The sequence below is a fragment of the Scyliorhinus torazame genome, chromosome 15, assembly GCF_047496885.1.
Source record: "Scyliorhinus torazame isolate Kashiwa2021f chromosome 15, sScyTor2.1, whole genome shotgun sequence".
NCBI lineage: Eukaryota > Metazoa > Chordata > Chondrichthyes > Carcharhiniformes > Scyliorhinidae > Scyliorhinus > Scyliorhinus torazame.
In genome coordinates, this window is record NC_092721.1 from 114,837,107 (window position 1) to 114,855,901 (window position 18,795).

General features: G+C 47.0%; 1 protein-coding gene across 2 annotated transcripts in view; it reads left to right on the forward strand.

Annotated features, from left to right (window-relative positions):
• eif5b (eukaryotic translation initiation factor 5B) overlaps window positions 1-18,795 on the forward strand; it is a 170,926-nt gene that overhangs the window by 128,804 nt on the left and 23,327 nt on the right. For both annotated transcript variants that reach the window (XM_072476584.1, XM_072476585.1), the window contains exons 21-23: window positions 15,015-15,179; window positions 15,851-15,989; window positions 16,153-16,314. In XM_072476584.1, the coding sequence (XP_072332685.1) occupies window positions 15,015-15,179; window positions 15,851-15,989; window positions 16,153-16,314 (466 nt within the window). The remainder of the gene's footprint in view (window positions 1-15,014; window positions 15,180-15,850; window positions 15,990-16,152; window positions 16,315-18,795) is intronic.

Sequence of the window (18,795 nt, forward strand, 5' to 3'; positions counted from 1 at the left end):
ATGCTGAACAGGCTTTAGGGAGTCAGGCGGCGAGCCACAGGCTGGAAAATTCCCAGCCTCTGGTTTGCTTTTACAGCCACAGTATTTATATAGCTGGTCCAGTTAAGTTTCTGGTCCGTGGTAATCCCCAGATGTTGATTGTAGGGGATTCACGGATGGTAATGCCATTGAATGTCGATGGGAGATGGTTAGGTTCTTTCTCGTTGGGGAGATGGCCATTGCAGCTTCTAAATCTGAGTGCTGCACAGGTTTTGTTGCATATGGACACTAACTGCTTCAGTACCTGAGGAGTTGCAAATGGTGCTGAACACGGTGCAATCACCAGCAAGTATCCCCACTTCTGACATTGTTTGAGGGAAAATAATTGATGGAAGTAGATGAAGATGTTTGGACCTAGAAAACTACCCTGAGTGTTATCATGGGGCTCAGATGAGTGACCTGCAACAACTACAATCATCTTCCTTTGTGCAAGGAATGATTCCAATCATTGGAGAATTTTAGTCCTGATTCCCATTAACTTCAATTTTCATAGATTCCGAGAATGGTTAGAGCACAGAATGAGGTGGTTCAGCCCATCATGCCTGTGCTGGCCATTTGCTGGAGCAATTCATCTCCTGCTACTTCCCTGTCTTTTCCCTGTAGTCCTGCACATTTTCCTTTTTAGATAATGATCCAATACCTTTTTGAATGCCTTGATAAAATCTGCCTTTACCACACTTGCAGGCAGTGCATTCCAGGTTCTTGACTTCTTGCTGCATTAAATAAGGAGTTTTTCCTCATGTTACCATTGCTTCTTTTGCTAATCAACTTAATTTTGTGCCCTCTGGTTCTCAATCCTTCCACACTGGGAACAGTTTCTCCCTGTCTACTTTGTCCAGATCCTTCGTGAAGTTGAACACCTTTTATTAAATCTCTGATTTTCCTTCTCGAAGGAGAACGAGCATAATCTGCGTAATTGAAGTTCCTCATCCCTGGAACCATTCTTGTGAATCTTTTCTGCACCGTCTCTAATGCCTTCATATCTTTTCTAAGGTTTGGTACGCAGAACTGGGCAGAATGCTCCATCTGAGGACAAACTAATGTGTTATACAAGTTTAACATAACCTTCTTGTTTTATATTCTATGCCCCTGCAAAGTCCAGGATGCTATATGCTTTATTAACCACTCACTCAATCTGTCCAGCCATCTTCAATGATTTGTGCACGTAGACCCAGGTCCCTCTGCTTCTGCACTCCCTTTAGAATTGTATCCTTTATTTTGTGTTGTCTATCTGCATTATTCCTACCAACAGAATTGATTCACAGTTCCCTCCATTAAATTTCAGCTGCCCTTTGTGTACCCATTTCACCAACCTGTCGATCCTGTTAAAGTTCTACATGATCCTCCTATAACAAAGAGCAGGGGTGTGACATCGATCTGGGAAACTCTCCTATAAACCGCCACCAGTTTGGAAAAACATTCTCTGCTTTTGCTATGCCTCCTTAATGTCACACCCAATCATAGAATCCCTACAGTGCTGAAGGAGGCCATTCGGCCCATCGAGTCTGCACCAACCCACAGCCCTACCCTATCCCCATAACCCCACCTAACCTTTTGGACACTAAGAGGCAAATTAGCATGGCCAATCCACCTAACCTGTACATCTTTGGAGGGTGGGATGAAACTGGAGCACCGGGAGGAAACTCTCACAATCAAATGCTGCCTGATGTCCAGGACAGTTGCTCTCACCTCATCTCTGGAGTTGAACTTTTTTTTTGTTCATGTTTGGACTGAGGCTGCAATAAGGTGAAGAGCAGAATAGCCCAGATGGGACTGTTATGATCCTAGTTGATATAACTGGACAAGAAGATCCCTGAATGGAATCCTGGCTCAAAAGACCACGGGCTGGGTTCTCCGCTGGCGAGATGCTCCGTTTTGCCGGCACCCGGGGTTCCCCAACGGCGTGGGGCTGTCCCACAATGGGAAACTCCATTGACCAGCCGGCGTAATGGATAATCCCGCCAGCGGGGTGAAACAGAAATGTGGCGCGGCAGGACAGAGATTCCAACCCCGTAACGTTAACATTTTTGGATTTGGATTTGTTTATTGTCACGTGTACCGAGGTACAGTGAAAAGTATTTTTCTGTGAGCAGCTCAACAGATCATTAAGTACATGAGAAGAAAAGGGAATAAAAGAAAATACATAATAGGGCAACACAACATATACAATGTAACTACATAAGCACTGGAATCGGATGAAGCATACAGGGTGTAGTGTTAATGAAGTCAGTCCATAAGAGGGTCATTTAGGAGTCTGGTGACAGTGGGGAAGAAGCTGTTTTTGACTCTGCTCGTGCGTGTTCTGTATCTCCTGCCCGATGGAAGAAGTTGGATGAGTGAGTAAGCCGGGTGGGAGGGATCTTTGATTATGTTGCCCGCTTTCCCCAGGCAACGGGAGGTGTAGATGGAGTCAATGGATTGGAGGCAGGTTAGTGTGATGGACTGGGCGGTGTTCACGACTCTTTGAAGTTTCTTGCGGTCCTGGGCCGAGCAGTTGCCATACCATGCTGTGATGCAGCCCGATAGGATGCTTTCTATGGTGCATCTGTAAAAGTTGGTAAGAGTTAATGTGGAAATGCCGAATTTCCTTAGTTTCCTGAGGAAGTATAGGCACTGTTGTGCTTTCTTGGTGGTAGCATCGACGTGGGTGGACCAGGACAGATTTTTGGAGATGTGCACCCCTAGGAATTTGAAACTGCTAACCATCTCCACCTCGGCCCCGTTGATGCTGACAGGGGTGTGTACAGTACTTTGCTTCCTGAAGTCAATGACCAGCTCTTTAGTTTTGCTGGCATTGAGGGAGAGATTATTGTCGCTACACCACTCCACTAGGTTCTCTATCTCCCTCCTATCCACTGCATTTGCAAACCGCTGCAACCGGTCCACATCAGACACCATTTCCCTGGCCCTACACTCATCCCTAGAGCATCTCGAAAACAAAGACTCCTACATCAGACTCCTATTTATTGACTACAACTCCGCCTTCAGCACCATAATCCCAGCCAAGCTCATATCAAAGCTCCAAAACCTAGGACTTGGCTCCCCACTCTGCAACTGGATCCTCGATTTTTCTGACCAACCGACCACAATCAGTAAGAACGAACAACAACACCTCCTCCACAATAGTCCTCAACACCGGCGCCCCACAAGGCTGCATACTTAGCCCTCTACTCTACTACCTGTACACACACGACTGCGTGGCAAAACTTGGTTCCAACTCCATCTACAAGTTTGCTGACGATACGACCATAGTGGGCTGGATCTCGAATAACGACGAAACATGAGGGACAGTCACAGGACCACTAATTAGTTTTAACAATAAGAGAAAAAAATGTATTAAACATGAAAAGTTCGATTATTATGCTCTTTTACTCCCCCTTAGCTTTACAAATACACACACATTTCAAGATTAACAGGATTACAAAGTTCATCTTAAGCCTCAAAGGTCTCATTAACACAAAAAGTCCCTTTAACCACACAGATGACTGTGGTCAAATACACGCACTCCGCTCAGAACCCAGGTTAGTGTTTGTGGATGTCTCCTCCAATTTCCGAGATGATTGTCATGTGAGAGTTTTCAACTCCACTCCCAAAAATACACTTTAAAACCTTCTCTCAGTTTGTAGCAGTTTGTAATCCGAAATCCAGACTAAACGACATTTTAAAATAAAGCTTCTGCTACACTTTTAACTGCGAATCCAGTCCAGGATGTTGCACCACTCCTTTTTAGGTTTCCTTTGTCTTGACTTCTTTTACACAAACTGCAGGATCCAGCCACCGATTTCCAGTTATTTCAACTCGAGTTTCACAGGCTGCAGCAAAATCTCCCAAACTTGAAAATCACTTCAGATATCGTCCTGTTGTATCAGCTGCCTTTTCAGCTGTTTTTTTTACTGAACAGTACCTTATTCTAATACCTTTAACCTCCGACATCTTGGAAACTTATCTTCATGTCTCTAGTTTCCTTAACTAGCTGCTCTTCAGATCTCTGCAATTATTTCTTAACCGTTACTCCATAGAATGGCTTTTTATCCAGCAACGGTGAGAGAGATGTTCATTCTCTAGCCTTCTAAACCAACTGCTTCCAGCAGAACTTTGAGAGCTTCCTTCTTTCTACCCATCTCCAACTGCCACAAATTACTTAATAGTACTGTCAGCGACACCTTCCATCACTTTGTGATGTGGTGATCAAGAGTAGATTGATGGGATGGTAATTGGCTGAGTAGATTTGTCCTGCATTTTGTGAATAGGACATAACGTGGGAATTTTCCACCTTGTCAGGTAGATGTCAGTGTCCGGTTTCATAGAATTTCATAGAATTTACAGTGCAGAAGGAGGCCATTCGGCCCATCGCGTCTGCACCGGCTCTTGGAAAGAGCACCCTACCCAAGGTCCACACCTACACCCCATCCCCATAAACCAGTAACCTTACCCAACGCTAAGGGCAATTTTGGACACTAAGGGCAATTTATCATGGCCAATCCACCTAACCTGCACATCTTTGGACTGTGGGAGGAAACCGGAGCACCCGGAGGAAACCCACGCACACACTGGGAGGATGTGCAGACTCCGCACAGACAGTGACCCAAGCCGGAATCGAACCTGGGACCCTGGAGCTGTGAAGCAATTGTGCTATCCACAATGCTACTGTGCTGCCCACCGGTTGACCCGCTGTCCTGGATTTTCTGGGACTGTCCTATAATTGAACCATTTGTCTTGTGTCCCATGACGTGCCTGGGACTGTCCTATAATTCAACCATTTGTCTTGTGTCCCATGTCGTGCCTTCCCAGGATACGATTTGTCCTGGAATTTATCTGCGTGAGCTAATCTTTGTCTGTGTATGCTTTGGCCAGTCTTCAATTTGCATCGCATGTTGTGTCTGCACAGACTTTGGGGAAAGTGTTGAGGAATGGATTTTCTTTCCTATACATTTCTAAGTAATTTCTCAAGATAATAGGGTTAAATGTCATTTATAGGCTTTCAGTTATTTTTTTTTTAAATAATATTTTATTGAAAATTTTTGGTCAACCAACACAGTACATTGTGCATCCTTTACACAACATTATAACAATACAGATAATAATGACCTTTTTTATTTAAACAAGAACAAAAGAAAACAACAACAAATAAATAAATATTAAATAACAAAAATAAAAACTAGCCCTAATTGGCAACTGCCTTGTCTCAGGCCACCCCCCCCCCCCCCCCACCCCCCACCCCCCAAGTTCTGGGCTGCTGCTGCTGCCTTCTTTGTTCTCCCCTATCTATCTTTCCGCAAGATATTCGACGAACGGTTGCCACCGCCTTGTAAACCCTTGAGCCGACCCCCTTAGGACGAACTTAATCCGCTCTAACTTTATGAACCCCGCCATATCATTTATCCAGGTCTCCACCCCCGGGGGCTTGGCTTCTTTCCACATTAGCAATATTCTGCGCCGGGCTACTAGGGACGCAAAGGCCAAAACATCGGCCTCTTTCGCCTCCTGCACTCCCGGCTCTTGTGCAACCCCAAATATAGCCAACCCCCAGCTTGGTTCGACCCGGACTCCTACTACTTTCGAAAGCACCTTTGTCACCCCCATCCAAAACCCCTGTAGTGCCGGGCATGACCAAAACATATGGGTATGATTCGCTGGGCTTCTCGAGCACCTCGCACACCTATCCTCCACCCCAAAAAATTTACTGAGCCGTGTTCCAGTCATATGTGCCCTGTGTAATACCTTAAACTGAATCAGGCTTAGCCTGGCGCACGAGGACGACGAGTTTACCCTGTTTAGGGCATCTGCCCACATCCCCTCCTCAATCTCCTCCCCTAGCTCTTCTTCCCATTTCCCTTTTAGTTCGTCCATCATAGTCTCCCCTTCGTCTCTCATTTCCCTATATATATCCGACACCTTACCGTCCCCCACCCATTTCTTTGAGATGACTCTGTCCTGCACCTCTTGTGTCGGGAGCTGCGGGAATTCCCTCACCTGCTGCCTCGCAAAAGCCCTCAATTGCATGTACCTGAATGCATTCCCTTGGGGCAACCCATATTTCTCGGTCAGCGCTCCCAGACTCGCAAACTTCCCATCCACAAATAGATCTTTCAATTGCGTTATACCTGCTCTTTGCCACATTCCATATCCCCCATCCATTCCCCCCGGGGCAAACCTATGGTTGTTTCTTATCGGGGACCCCCCCAGTGCTCCGGTCTTTCCCCTATGTCGTCTCCACTGTCCCCAAATCTTCAGTGTAGCTACCACCACCGGACTCGTGGTATAGTTCCTTGGTGAGAACGGCAATGGGGCTGTCACCATAGCCTGCAGGCTGGTCCCCCTACAGGACGCCCTCTCTAATCTCTTCCACGCCGCTCCTTCCTCCTCTCCCATCCACTTACTCACCATTGAAATATTAGCGGCCCAATAATACTCACTTAGGCTCGGTAGTGCCAGCCCCCCCTATCCCTACTACGCTGTAAGAATCCCTTCCTCACTCTCGGAGTCTTCCCGGCCCAAACAAAACCCATAATACTCTTTTCTATCCTTTTGAAAAAAGCCTTCGTGATCACCACCGGGAGACACTGAAACACAAAAAGGAATCTCGGGAGGACCACCATCTTAACTGCCTGCACCCTCCCTGCCATTGACAATGCTACCATGTCCCATCTCTTGAAATCTTCCTCCATCTGTTCCACCAACCGCGTCAAATTTAGCCTGTGCAATGTGCCCCAATTCTTAGCTATCTGGATCCCCAGGTAACGAAAGTCTCTTGTTACCTTCCTCAACGGTAGGTCTTCTATTTCTCTACTCTGCTCCCCTGGATGCACCACAAACAGCTCACTCTTTCCCATGTTCAATTTATACCCTGAAAAATCCCCAAACTCCCCAAGTATCCGCATTATTTCTGGCATCCCCTCCGCTGGATCCGCCACATATAGTAGCAGATCATCCGCATATAAAGATACCCGGTGTTCTTCTCCTCCCCTAAGTATTCCCCTCCATCCCTTGGAACCTCTCAGCGCTATCGCCAGGGGCTCAATCGCCAGTGCAAACAGTAATGGGGACAGAGGACATCCCTGCCTTGTCCCTCTGTGGAGCCGAAAATATGCCGATCCCCGTCCATTCGTGACCACACTCGCCACTGGGGCCCTATACAACAGCTGCACCCATCTAACATACCCCTCTCCGAACCCAAATCTCCTCAACACCTCCCACAGATAATCCCACTCCACTCTATCAAATGCTTTCTCGGCATCCATCGCCACTACTATCTCCGTTTCACCCTCTGGTGGGGCCATCATCATTACGCCTAACAACCTCCGTATGTTCGTGTTCAGCTGTCTCCCCTTCACAAACCCAGTTTGGTCCTCATGAACCACCCCCGGGACACATTCCTCTATTCTCATTGCCATTACCTTGGCCAAGACCTTGGCATCTACATTGAGGAGGGAGATTGGTCTGTAGGACCCGCATTGTAGCGGATCCTTTTCCTTCTTTAAAAGAAGCGATATCGTTGCTTCTGACATAGTCGGGGGCAGTTGTCCCCTTTCCTTTGCCTCGTTGAAGGTCCTCGTCAGTAGCGGGGCGAGCAAGTCCAAATATTTTCTGTAAAATTCAACTGGGAATCCGTCCGGTCCCGGGGCCTTTCCCGTCTGCATGTTCCTAATTCCTTTCACCACTTCTTCTACCGTGATCTGTGCTCCCAATCCCATCCTTTCCTGCTCTTCCACCTTGGGAATTTCCAGCCGATCCAAAAACTCCATCATTCTCTCCCTCCCATCCGGGGGTTGAGCTTCATACAATTTTTTATAAAATGTCTTGAACACTTCATTCACTCTCTCCGCTCCCCGCTCCGTCTCTCCATCTTCGTCTCTCACCCCCCCTATTTCCCTCGCTGCTCCCCTTTTCCTCAATTGGTGTGCCAGCAATCTGCTCGCCTTCTCTCCATATTCATACTGTACACCCTGCGCCTTCCTCCATTGTGCCTCTGCAGTGCCTGTGGTCAGCAAGTCAAATTCCACATGCAGCCTTTGCCTTTCCCTATACAGTCCCTCCTCCGGTGCTTCCGCATACTGTCTGTCCACCCTCAAAAGTTCTTGCAACAACCGCTCCCGTTCCTTACTCTCCTGCTTCCCTTTATGTGTCCTTATTGATATCAGCTCCCCCCTAACCACCGCCTTCAACGCCTCCCAGACCACTCCCACCTGAACCTCCCCATTGTCATTGAGTTCCAAGTACTTTTCAATGCATCCCCTCACCCTTAAGCACACCCCCTCATCCGCCATTAGTCCCATATCCATTCTCCAGGGTGGACGCCCTCTTGTTTCCTCCCCTATCTCCAAGTCTACCCAGTGTGGGGCATGATCCGAAATGGCTATAGCCGTATATTCCGTTCCCCTCACCCTCGGGATCAATGCCCTACCCAACACAAAAAAGTCTATGCGTGAATAGACTTTATGGACATAGGAGAAAAACGAGAACTCCTTACTCCTAGGTCTACTGAATCTCCACGGGTCCACCCCTCCCATCTGCTCCATAAAATCCTTAAGCACCTTGGCTGCTGCCGGCCTCCTACCAGTCCTGGACTTCGACCTATCCAGCCTTGGTTCCAACACCGTGTTAAAGTCTCCCCCCATTATCAGCTTTCCGGTCTCTAGGTCTGGGATGCGTCCTAGCATTCGCCTCATAAAATTGGCATCGTCCCAATTCGGGGCATACACGTTTACCAACACCACCATCTCTCCCTGTAATTTGCCACTCACCATCACGTATCTGCCCCCGTTATCCGCCACTATAGTCTTTGCCTCGAACATTACCCGCTTCCCCACTAATATAGCCACCCCCCTGTTTTTCGCATCCAGCCCCGAATGGAACACCTGCCCTACCCATCCTTTGCGCAACCTAACCTGATCTATCAGCTTCAGGTGCGTTTCCTGTAACATGACCACATCTGCTTTAAGTTTCTTAAGGTGTGCGAGTACTCGTGCCCTCTTTATCGGCCCGTTAAGCCCCCTCACGTTCCACGTGATCAGCCGAGTTGGGGGGCTTCCCACCCCCCCCCCCCCCCTTGCCGGTTAGCCATCATCTTTTTCCAGCTTCTCGCCCAGTTCCCACGCGGCTGTATTTCTCCCAGACGGTGCCCCCCCGCCCATCCTTTCCCGCACCCACTCCCCCCTTTCCCCAGCAGCAGCAACCCAGTAATTCCCCCCTCCCCCCCCCCCCCCCGCTAGACCCCCCGCTAGCGTAATTACTCCCCCCATGTTGCTCCCAGAAGTCAGCAAACTCTGGCTGACCTCGGCTTCCCCCTGTGATCACGGCTCGCCCCGTGCGGTGCCCCCTCCTTCCTGCTTCTCTATTCCCGCCATAATTATCATAGCGCGGGAACCAAGCCCGCGCCTCTCCCTCGGCCCCGCCTCCCATGGCCAACGCCCCATCTCCTCTCCCTCCCCACCTCCCCCCATCACCACCTGTGGGAGAAAGAAAAGTTACCATACCGCAGGATTAATCATACAATCCCTCTTCGCCCCCCCCCCCCCCCCCCCCACTCGTCCCACCACTTTGTCCAAACGTTCATTTTCGTAGTCCAATCATTCCAATTTTTCTTCTACAATAAAAGTCCACGCTTCATCCGCCGTCTCAAAGTAGTGGTGCCTCCCTTGATATGTGACCCACAGTCTTGCCGGTTGCAGCATTCCAAACTTTATCTTTTTTTTGTGAAGTACCGCTTTGGCCCGATTAAAGCTCGCCCTCCTTCTCGCCACCTCCGCACTCCAATCTTGATAGACGCGGATCACCGCGTTCTCCCATTTACTACACCGAGTTTTCTTCGCCCATCTAAGGACCATTTCTCTATCCTTAAAACGGAGAAATCTCACCACTATGGCTCTGGGAGCTTCTCCTGCTCTCGGTCCTCGCACCATAACTCGGTATGCTCCCTCCACCTCCAACGGACCCGTCGGGGCCTCCACTCCCATTAACGAGTGCAGCATCGTGCTCACATATGCCCCAACGTCCGCCCCCCTCCACACCTTCAGGAAGGCCAAGAATCCTCAAGTTGTTCCTCCTTGCGTTATTTTCCAGTGCCTCCAACCTCTCCACAGATCGTTTCTGGTGTGCCTCCTGTATCTCCGACTTCACCACCAGGCCCTGTATGTCGTTTTCATTCTCTGCTGCTTTCGCCTTCACGACCCGAAGCTCCTGCTCCTGGGTCTTTTGTTCCTCTTTCAGCCCTTCAATCGCCTGTAATATCGGGGCCAACAACTCTTTCTTCATTTCCTTTTTTATCTCCTCCACGCAGCGTTTCAAAAACTCTTGTTGTTCAGGGCCCCATATGAAACTGCCACCTTCCGACGCCATCTTGGTTTCTGCTTGCCTTCCTTGCCGTTGTTCCAAAGGATCCGCTGCAATCCGGCCACTTTCCTCTCCTTTTTCCATCCGTGTCCAGGGGGAACACCCTTCTGGTTTACCGCACGGTGTTTTCAGCCGTTAAAATTGCCGTTGGGGCTCCTATCAAGAGCCCAAAAGTCCGTTTCACAGGGAGCTGCCGAAACGTGCGACTCAGCTGGTCATCGCCGCACCCGGAAGTCCCTTTCAGTTATTCTTATACCTTTTAATTCCTAATTTCCTAAAATCAAAGGGAATAATTGATCCGGCCTTGTTGAATTCTGACAAACCTGTTGCAATGTTCCTCGATAGATATTTTTCACCATTGCACATTTATATGTTATAAAAATGTAACATCAACCCTTTATTCAGATAATAAAATTCAGATTTATGAAGAAGGCCTCTCTGACCATGCGAGGCTTTATCTAGATTTAGTTGTTAATCCATTAATTTAACTGGAGACTGTTGCAGAAGCCAAAACTTTATTTAACAATTGACCATATATGTCAACAGTGTTCTCCGAGGAGTTGGCCACCCTACCTGCAATTTCTTGAATGGATAGCAGCTTGAACTTGTTAACCATCTTGCAGCTGCTCAACTTATGGAGGTTGATGCAACCCCTTAACAAAACATCTGTTTTTGAATCTTTCATCAGCTATATGTCCCTATACTTTTCATTTTATTGCAAAACATTGAAACTTATATTTCTAACAGAAATTTGCATAACAGACCAGTTTAACAATCTGATGATAAAGAATTAACATTTGCAGTAAATATAGCTATATTAGAATTTGACCTATTAATCTCCCAAAAAATTACACACACAAATACAAGGAGCTACAATGGCAACTATGCAGACAGTTGATGTGACTTCATTTGGAAGTATTGAGTTTAATTTTAGCCACCGTATCGACTTGAAGGAAGTCCACTGATAGTTCATCATGATTTTATCTCTACTGAAGGAATTTGACTTGGCTAAGAAATTGAGTCATATTCCTTTTTTTTTAAATAAACATTTTATTGAGGTATTTTTGGTTTATTAAAAACAACAAAATAAACAATATACATGAAACCATAAACATAGTGCAAAAGCCGTTTACCTTTCGTACAGGTCCCACCCTTATTACCCCCCTACTCTAACCTAAACTGGCCCTCCCCGCATTGTGTGCACCTGTCCTCCACGCCAAAGAATCTGCTCATCCGGGCCACTGTCATGTGAGCCCGGTGAACAACCTTAAATTGTATCAGCTGAGCCTGGCACATGTTGCAGACGTGTTGACTCTACTCAACGCGTGTGCCCATAGACCATCCTCTATCTTACCTCCCAGCTCCTCCTCCCACTTGCGCTTCAGCTCCTCGGTCTGCGTCTCCTCCAACCAGATAAGTTCCTTATGTCCGAGACGCTCCCCTCCCCTACCCACCTGGAAAATTACCCTGTCCTGAATCTCCCTCCGAGGTAGGAGCGGGAAGGTTAACACCTGTTTACGAAGGAAGTCTCGCACCTGCAGATACCTGAATCCATTTCTCCTCGCCAGCCCAAACTTTTCCTCCAATGCCCTCATACTCTGAAAGCTCCCCTCTATGAACATATCCCCCATCCTCTCAATCCCCGCTCTCCGCCATAACCGGAACCCCCCATCCATACTACCCGAGGCAAACCAGTGATTATCACAAATTGGGGCCCAGACCGATGCTTCCACATGCCGCCTCCACTGGCCCCAAACTCGCAGGGCCGCCACCATCACGGGGCTGGTGGAGTACCGTGCCGACGGGAGCGGCAGAGACGCAGTTACCAACGCCCCCAGACTGGTGCCCTTACAAGAAGCCGCCTCCATACGCACCCATGCCGACGACCCCCCACCACCCACTTCCTGATCATGGCTATATTAGCCGCCCAGTAATAGTTGTTAAAATTTGGCAGCGCCAGCCAACCCGCTCCCCGACTCCGCTCAAGCATTACCTTCCTTACCCGCGGGGTCTTGCCCGCCCAGACGAAGCCCGTGATTACTCTGTTGACCCACTTAAAAAATGACCGCGGAATAAAGATGGGGAGTCACTGAAATACAGCTAGGAATCTCTGGAGGACTGTCATTTTCACCGTTGCACCCTCCCGGCCAGAGACCACGGAAGCGCGTCCCATCTCCAAAAATCGGCCTTCATTTGGTCCACTAGCCGGGCCAGATTCAATTTATGCAGCCGGTCCCATTCCCGCGCCGCTTGGATGCCCAGGTACCTAAACATCCCCCTACTGACCTAAATGGCAGCTCTCCCAGTCGCCCCTCCTGTCCCCTCGCCTGAACCACAAACAAATCACTCTTCCCTATTTAGCTTATACCCTGAAAACCATCCCAGTACTTCCCACAGATAATCCCATCCAACTGATCTAAAGCCTTTTCTGCATCATGATCACATTTAACAGCTTTCTTACATTGGCCACCAACTGCCTGCCTTTAACAAACCCCGTCTGGTCCTCCCCAATAACCTCCGGAACAAAATCCTCAATCCTGGAGGACAAGATTTTGGCCAGCAACTTAGCATCCACATTCAACAGGAAGATCGGCCTGTAGGACCCACACATCTCCGGGTTCTTGTCCTGCTTAAGAATCAGCGAAATCATTGCCTGTGACATCGGCGGCGGCAGCACCCCGCTTTCCCTTGCATCATTGAACATCCTCAACAACACTGGCCCCAATATCCCCGAGAACTTTTTATAAAACTCCACTGGGTACCCGTCTGGACCCAGGGCCTTACCCGCCTGCATGGCCTTCAAGCCCTCCACTATCTCTTCCAGCCCAATTGGGGCCCCCAGCCATTCTACCCGCTCCCCATCCACCGTTGGAAATTCAGCCCGTCCAAGAAGTGCCTCATCCCCTCCGGCCCCGTAGGGGGTTCCGACCTGTACAGCCTGCTGTAGAAATCCCTATATGCCTTATTCACCCTTACCGAATCACCAACCAGGTTCCCCTCACCGTCCTTTACTTTCCCTATCTCCCTAGCTGCCTCCCTCTTCCTAAGCTGCTGTGCAAGCATTCTGCTGGCCTTCTCTCCATGTTCATAAATCGTCCCCTTCGCCTTTCTCAGCTGCTCCACCGCCCTCCCTGTGATCAGCAAGCTAATCTCCGCCTGCAACCTCTGCCGTTCCCTTAAAAGCCTCTGGGGTCTCCGCATACCTCCTATCAATCTGTAATATCACCTTTTCCAGTCTGTCCGTCTCTGCCCTGTCAACCTTCTCCCTATGAGCCCGGATCGAGATCAGCTCCCCACTTACCACCGCCTTCTGTGCTTCCCAAAGCACCGCTGCTGAAATTTCCCCTGTGTCATTGACCTGCAGGTAGCTCTGAATGCGTTTCCTCAACCGCTTGCACACCCCTTCATCTGCCAAAAGTCCCACATCCAACCTCCAATGCGGGCGCTGATTAACATCTTTGCTAACCTGCAGGTCACCGTCATGTGGGCCCTGCGGACCACCTTGAACTGGATCAAGCTAAGTCTGGCACACGACGAGGATGAATTGACTCTCCAAGGCTTTTTCCCACAGTTCCATTTCCAGCTCTCCTCCCAGCTCCTCTTCCCACTTCCTCTTCACCTTCCTGATAGGGACCCCTTCCCACACCATCAACTCCTTGTATATCTCCAAAACCCTCCCCTCTCCAACCCCTGTTTTTGACATCACCTTATCCTGTAGTCCCCTCAGGGGGAGGTGAGGAAAGCTTGGTACCTGCCTCCGAACAAAGTCCCGCACCTGAAGGTACCCAAACCCGTTCCCAACCAGCAGCTCAAACTCCTCCTCTAACACCTCCAAGGTGGGAAAGCCCTCCTGGATGAATAGGTCCCCAAATCCCTCAGTCCTTGCCCACTGCCATCTCTTAAAGCCCCCATCCAGCCACCCTGGGGCAAACTGGTGATCGTCACAGATCGGTGACCACACTGACTCCGGTCCCATGTGCTGCCTCCATTGCCCCCTTAGGGCTGCCACCACCACAGGGCTTGTAGAATATCGAGCCGGCGAGAACGGCAGAGGTGCCGTTAGTAAAGCCTCCAAACCCGTACCCTTGCAGGATGCCGCTTCCACTCGCTCGCAAACCGACCCCTCCCCCACTACCCACTTCCTGACCATCGATATGTTGGCAGCCCAGTAATAGTTAATAAAGCTCGGGAGGGCCAAGCCCCCCTCTCCACGACCCTGTTCTGAGTCATATTCCTTTAAGATTACATTTACGTTTTTAAATATTGAAGGAAATTAACTAGGTTTCCAGAAACAATTCTTCACTGTACTAGAAGGATTCAAAATATGGGGTCATAAAAATAGAATGAAAACAACGTTGGTTAAAAGCACATCGGGAACATTTTTGTCCCTACACAGTTAAAATGATGAGGCATGCTTCTCGGAAGGTTGAATAAGTCTAATCAATTGAGGTTTTATAAAGGGTACAGAAAGATAGTGGGAGAAGGTAAGAAATTGAACAGCCATGGCTAATAAAAGTAGTAGAGCAGATTCCATGGTATGGGTTCCTTCAGCAGTAAAATTACTATGTTTTACACTGCAACAATATCTGCTGATATTTGATAATGAAGTGGCCTACATTAACTGTTTTGTATCCAACTTGTAGGTATTCAGTTATTCTTGCTTTTGATGTGAAGATTGAACGTGATTCCCAGGAACTTGCTGACACCCTTGGGGTCAGGATCTTCAGTGCAGAAATTATCTACCATTTATTTGATGCTTTCACAAAATACAGACAAGATTATAAAAAACAAAAGCAGGAAGAATTTAAGTAAGTTCAAGACATGAATGAACTTTTAGACATTGCTTTTTCTCTCTCTCAAAATTGCGCAGATGCTTGTTACCTGCCTTTTAATGGTAGCTTCTATCATGACAAGAGCTTGCTTATGTTAGTTGCATGACTGGAAAAGAAAACCATAATCACAAAATATTGTACAAGTTCTTCAACCAAGGTGCTGATGTCTTCTATAAGTGCAATCATAAATTATTGAAACATAATTACATTATAATTAAACCATTGGTCCTCCAGATATAAACTTGATTGAAATAAAACAAGAGCAGGTAAGTCTTCAGAAGGGAATACAAACAAAAAACGCTGGAAATACTCAGTCTGACAGCATCTGTGGAGTGGAGAGGAAACCCGACTTAAACAAACATATGATCTGATGAAAGGTCACCGACCTAAAACGTTAACTCGGTTTCTCTACCAACAGATGCAGCCAGACCTGCTGAATATTTACAACATCTTTGTTCTTATTTTAGATTTTGCTTTTGTTTTGTCTTCAGGGAGAGCAAGTTACTAACTGCAGAAGTGATAAACCAAGTTAATTGTCTGAAGGCTTTCACAGAAGAGAATTTTCCATATGAGATGATTTTTTAAGATCTAATATCCTGGTTCTCTCATCTCTCTGCTAAATATCTAATTTTTTCTTCCCTTGGTAGGCATGTAGCCGTTTTTCCTTCAAAGTTGCGAATTATCCCTCAGTTCATTTTCAATTCTCGGGATCCTATTGTAATGGGAGTTACTATTGAAGCTGGCCTTCTGAAACAAGGCACTCCAGTGTGTGTTCCTTCAAAAAGTGTAAGTTTACATAAGTATCTAATTTTCTTACATTTTGTACTGATAATGGGGAAAAAATGCTTTTTCATATTTTACATTGAAATTTTTACATGTAAAATAATTCTCTTCTGTTTCCAATCAGTAGACTGCTCGTGCAAACTAATTATTATTTATCCTTTTCCAGTTTATAGATATTGGAATTGTTACTAGTATTGAAGTGAATCATAAACAAGTTGATGTTGCCCGGAAAGGCCAAGAGGTCTGTATTAAAATAGAACCCATACCTGGAGAATCACCAAAAATGTATGGAAGGCACTTTGAAGCTACAGACTTCATTGTCAGTAAGGTATGATATTGTTCCGTAAAAGATGCGCAGTGAGCTTATTTTCCTTTCTTTCCACATAATCCATTTAAAGTTGCAATTCAGGAAGATTGCCTATAAGACCGAAAGCATGCACAGAAAATATTCATGTCTTGCTAGTTGTACAGCTCAACTAGGATAAGAATGGACAAAGTACTCAACTTAATTTTAGTGCTGTTCATTAGGATGAATATTTCATAGCTTGGCTGTGAAAACTGTAGCTGCCCTGCATGAATGCATATCTGAATGGACTCAATCATTCACCTAAGGTAGCAGAGGTAATATGCTCCATGTACTTTAGAAACTGTAATTAGTTCCAATACTGTAGTAGAAAATGGCATACTTGCCCTTGAACACCCCCACCACACCCCAACCATGATCCGTGCTTCTTTTCCTGTTGACTGCAACAAGTGTGCCTCATGGAAAGATCTATAATCTATTTTTTTAACCTAATTCACTTTGTTTGTGACTGCAACCTTTTACAGTATTTTGTCTCACCTTTTAATTGAGTAAGTTTCCCTTTTCTGGCGCAATGTCTTTGATAAGCTGGGGTTTTCATGTTGTCAATTGGTGCTGGAACTTCTACATAATGTTTTAACAAAGATGGTATAGATCCTGATTTGCTTAAGACTACTGTTTAACTGATTGAATGATTCAAAATCATTCAAAATGATACTTGCGTTGCATTTAAATTAAAAATCATCCATGAATCGAATCCAGATTCCTCTGAAATGCAGTGCTTCTATTTCCGTTCATTCCAAGAATTTGTTGACTATTTAAGAGGAAGCAATGCTTTTGAGTCACAACACCTTGGCTTTTGGATTTATCGAATTAGCGTCAGCTGTTTTTCCCAGATACATTTTCTCAAATGGAAGTACCTAGAATTTTCACTTGTTGGGTGGGGCCATGACTTCATCCAGGATTTTCCAGCACTAGAAGGCATTTATCATCGTGAGTGCATAATAATAAAAATATGATCTGGTTTTGGATCTTCAGTTTACTTTATTTACACACTTGCATGAGGTACTTTACTGAGCTTCGTCTGGAGGCTATTGTAGCGTATTGTCTCTCGAGAAGGGAAATGTTTTGTGAAGCATCATAGAAGCATCAGAATCCCTACAATGTATGCCTGAAGGATGGAAAATTCAATTTTCAGTACCATCCTGGTATTTTAATTGCTTTTGGCAGTTAATTAAAAGATTTGATTTTTCTTATTCTCCATCCAGCAACACAGGCATTTATCCTCGCTTTGTTGATTCTGAGGAAACCACATGTAGGGCATGCACGTGAAATATTTTTTTTGGGGTAATGTTTTTTATTTTTGAGTTTTCATATTTTATATCCAACAAATGATACAATATCCAGAAAAAAAAACACACCAAAATCAACGCATGTATTTACAAGCAAGCATCTTCATAACAACTGTGGCTGTGACCCCCCTTGAACCAGCATACATATTTTACATTCCCCAATATGGCTGAGACACCCATTTACAGGCATTTATGTACTTTGGGCCTTTGCTTGCATTCAAACCGGCCCCTTGTGGCTTTGTCCCTCCTTGTACCTCTTGTTCCTTTTGGTTTGCCCTCACCCTGCCTCTCTCTCCTCCCCCCGCCCCCCCTTTGCTGTACTGGTTGCTGGCTACAAACAGGTCTTGAAACAAGTTGATGAACGGCTTCCACGTCCTATGGAAACCTTCTTCCGATCTTGGGATGACAAATTTTATTTTTTGGAGCCTGAGAAATTCCATTAGGTCGGACAGCCAGTCTGCAGTCTTGGGTGGTGCTGCCGTTCGCCAGCCGAGCAGGATTCGGCAGCGGGTAATCAAGGAGGCAAAGGCTAGTGCGTCGGCCCCCTCCCCATGAAGACTGCCACTTTGGGGCATGGCTACACTCTCACTTTCACTACCCTGGACATGGCCTTGAGAAAAGATGTCCAACATCTGACGAGCCTACGGCAAGCCCAGAACATGTAGCTGTGCTTGGCCGAGCCTCCTCGGCACTGTTAGCATTTTTTCTCCACCTCCAGGAAGAACCCACTAATTCCGGTTCTGGTCAGGTGCGCTCTGTGCATCACCTTTACCTGCGTTAGGCACAGCCCTGCATGCGTGGAGGTGAAGTTCGCCCTGTGCAGTGCTTCGATCCAGAGCCCTCTCCCTATCTCTATGCCTAGTTCCTCCTCCCATTTTTTCCTTTGTCTCGCCCAGGGGGGAGCATACCTCCTCCAGCAATTGCCCATACATGTCCCCGCAGTTCCCCTCCCCTAGGTCACCATGCTCGGCTGTCTTTCTACTTGTGAGTGTCCTGGTAACTGGGGGTACGTCATTGTTTCTTTGCGGAGGAAGCTTTTGACTTGATCTCCGGTCATTCCCTCTTGGTAGCTGGAACCTCTCCGTGAGTTCCCCAGGGTTGCTACTGTATTGTCCGGGTTCATGTCCCTAACCATCAGAGTCCCTTTGTCCTGTCT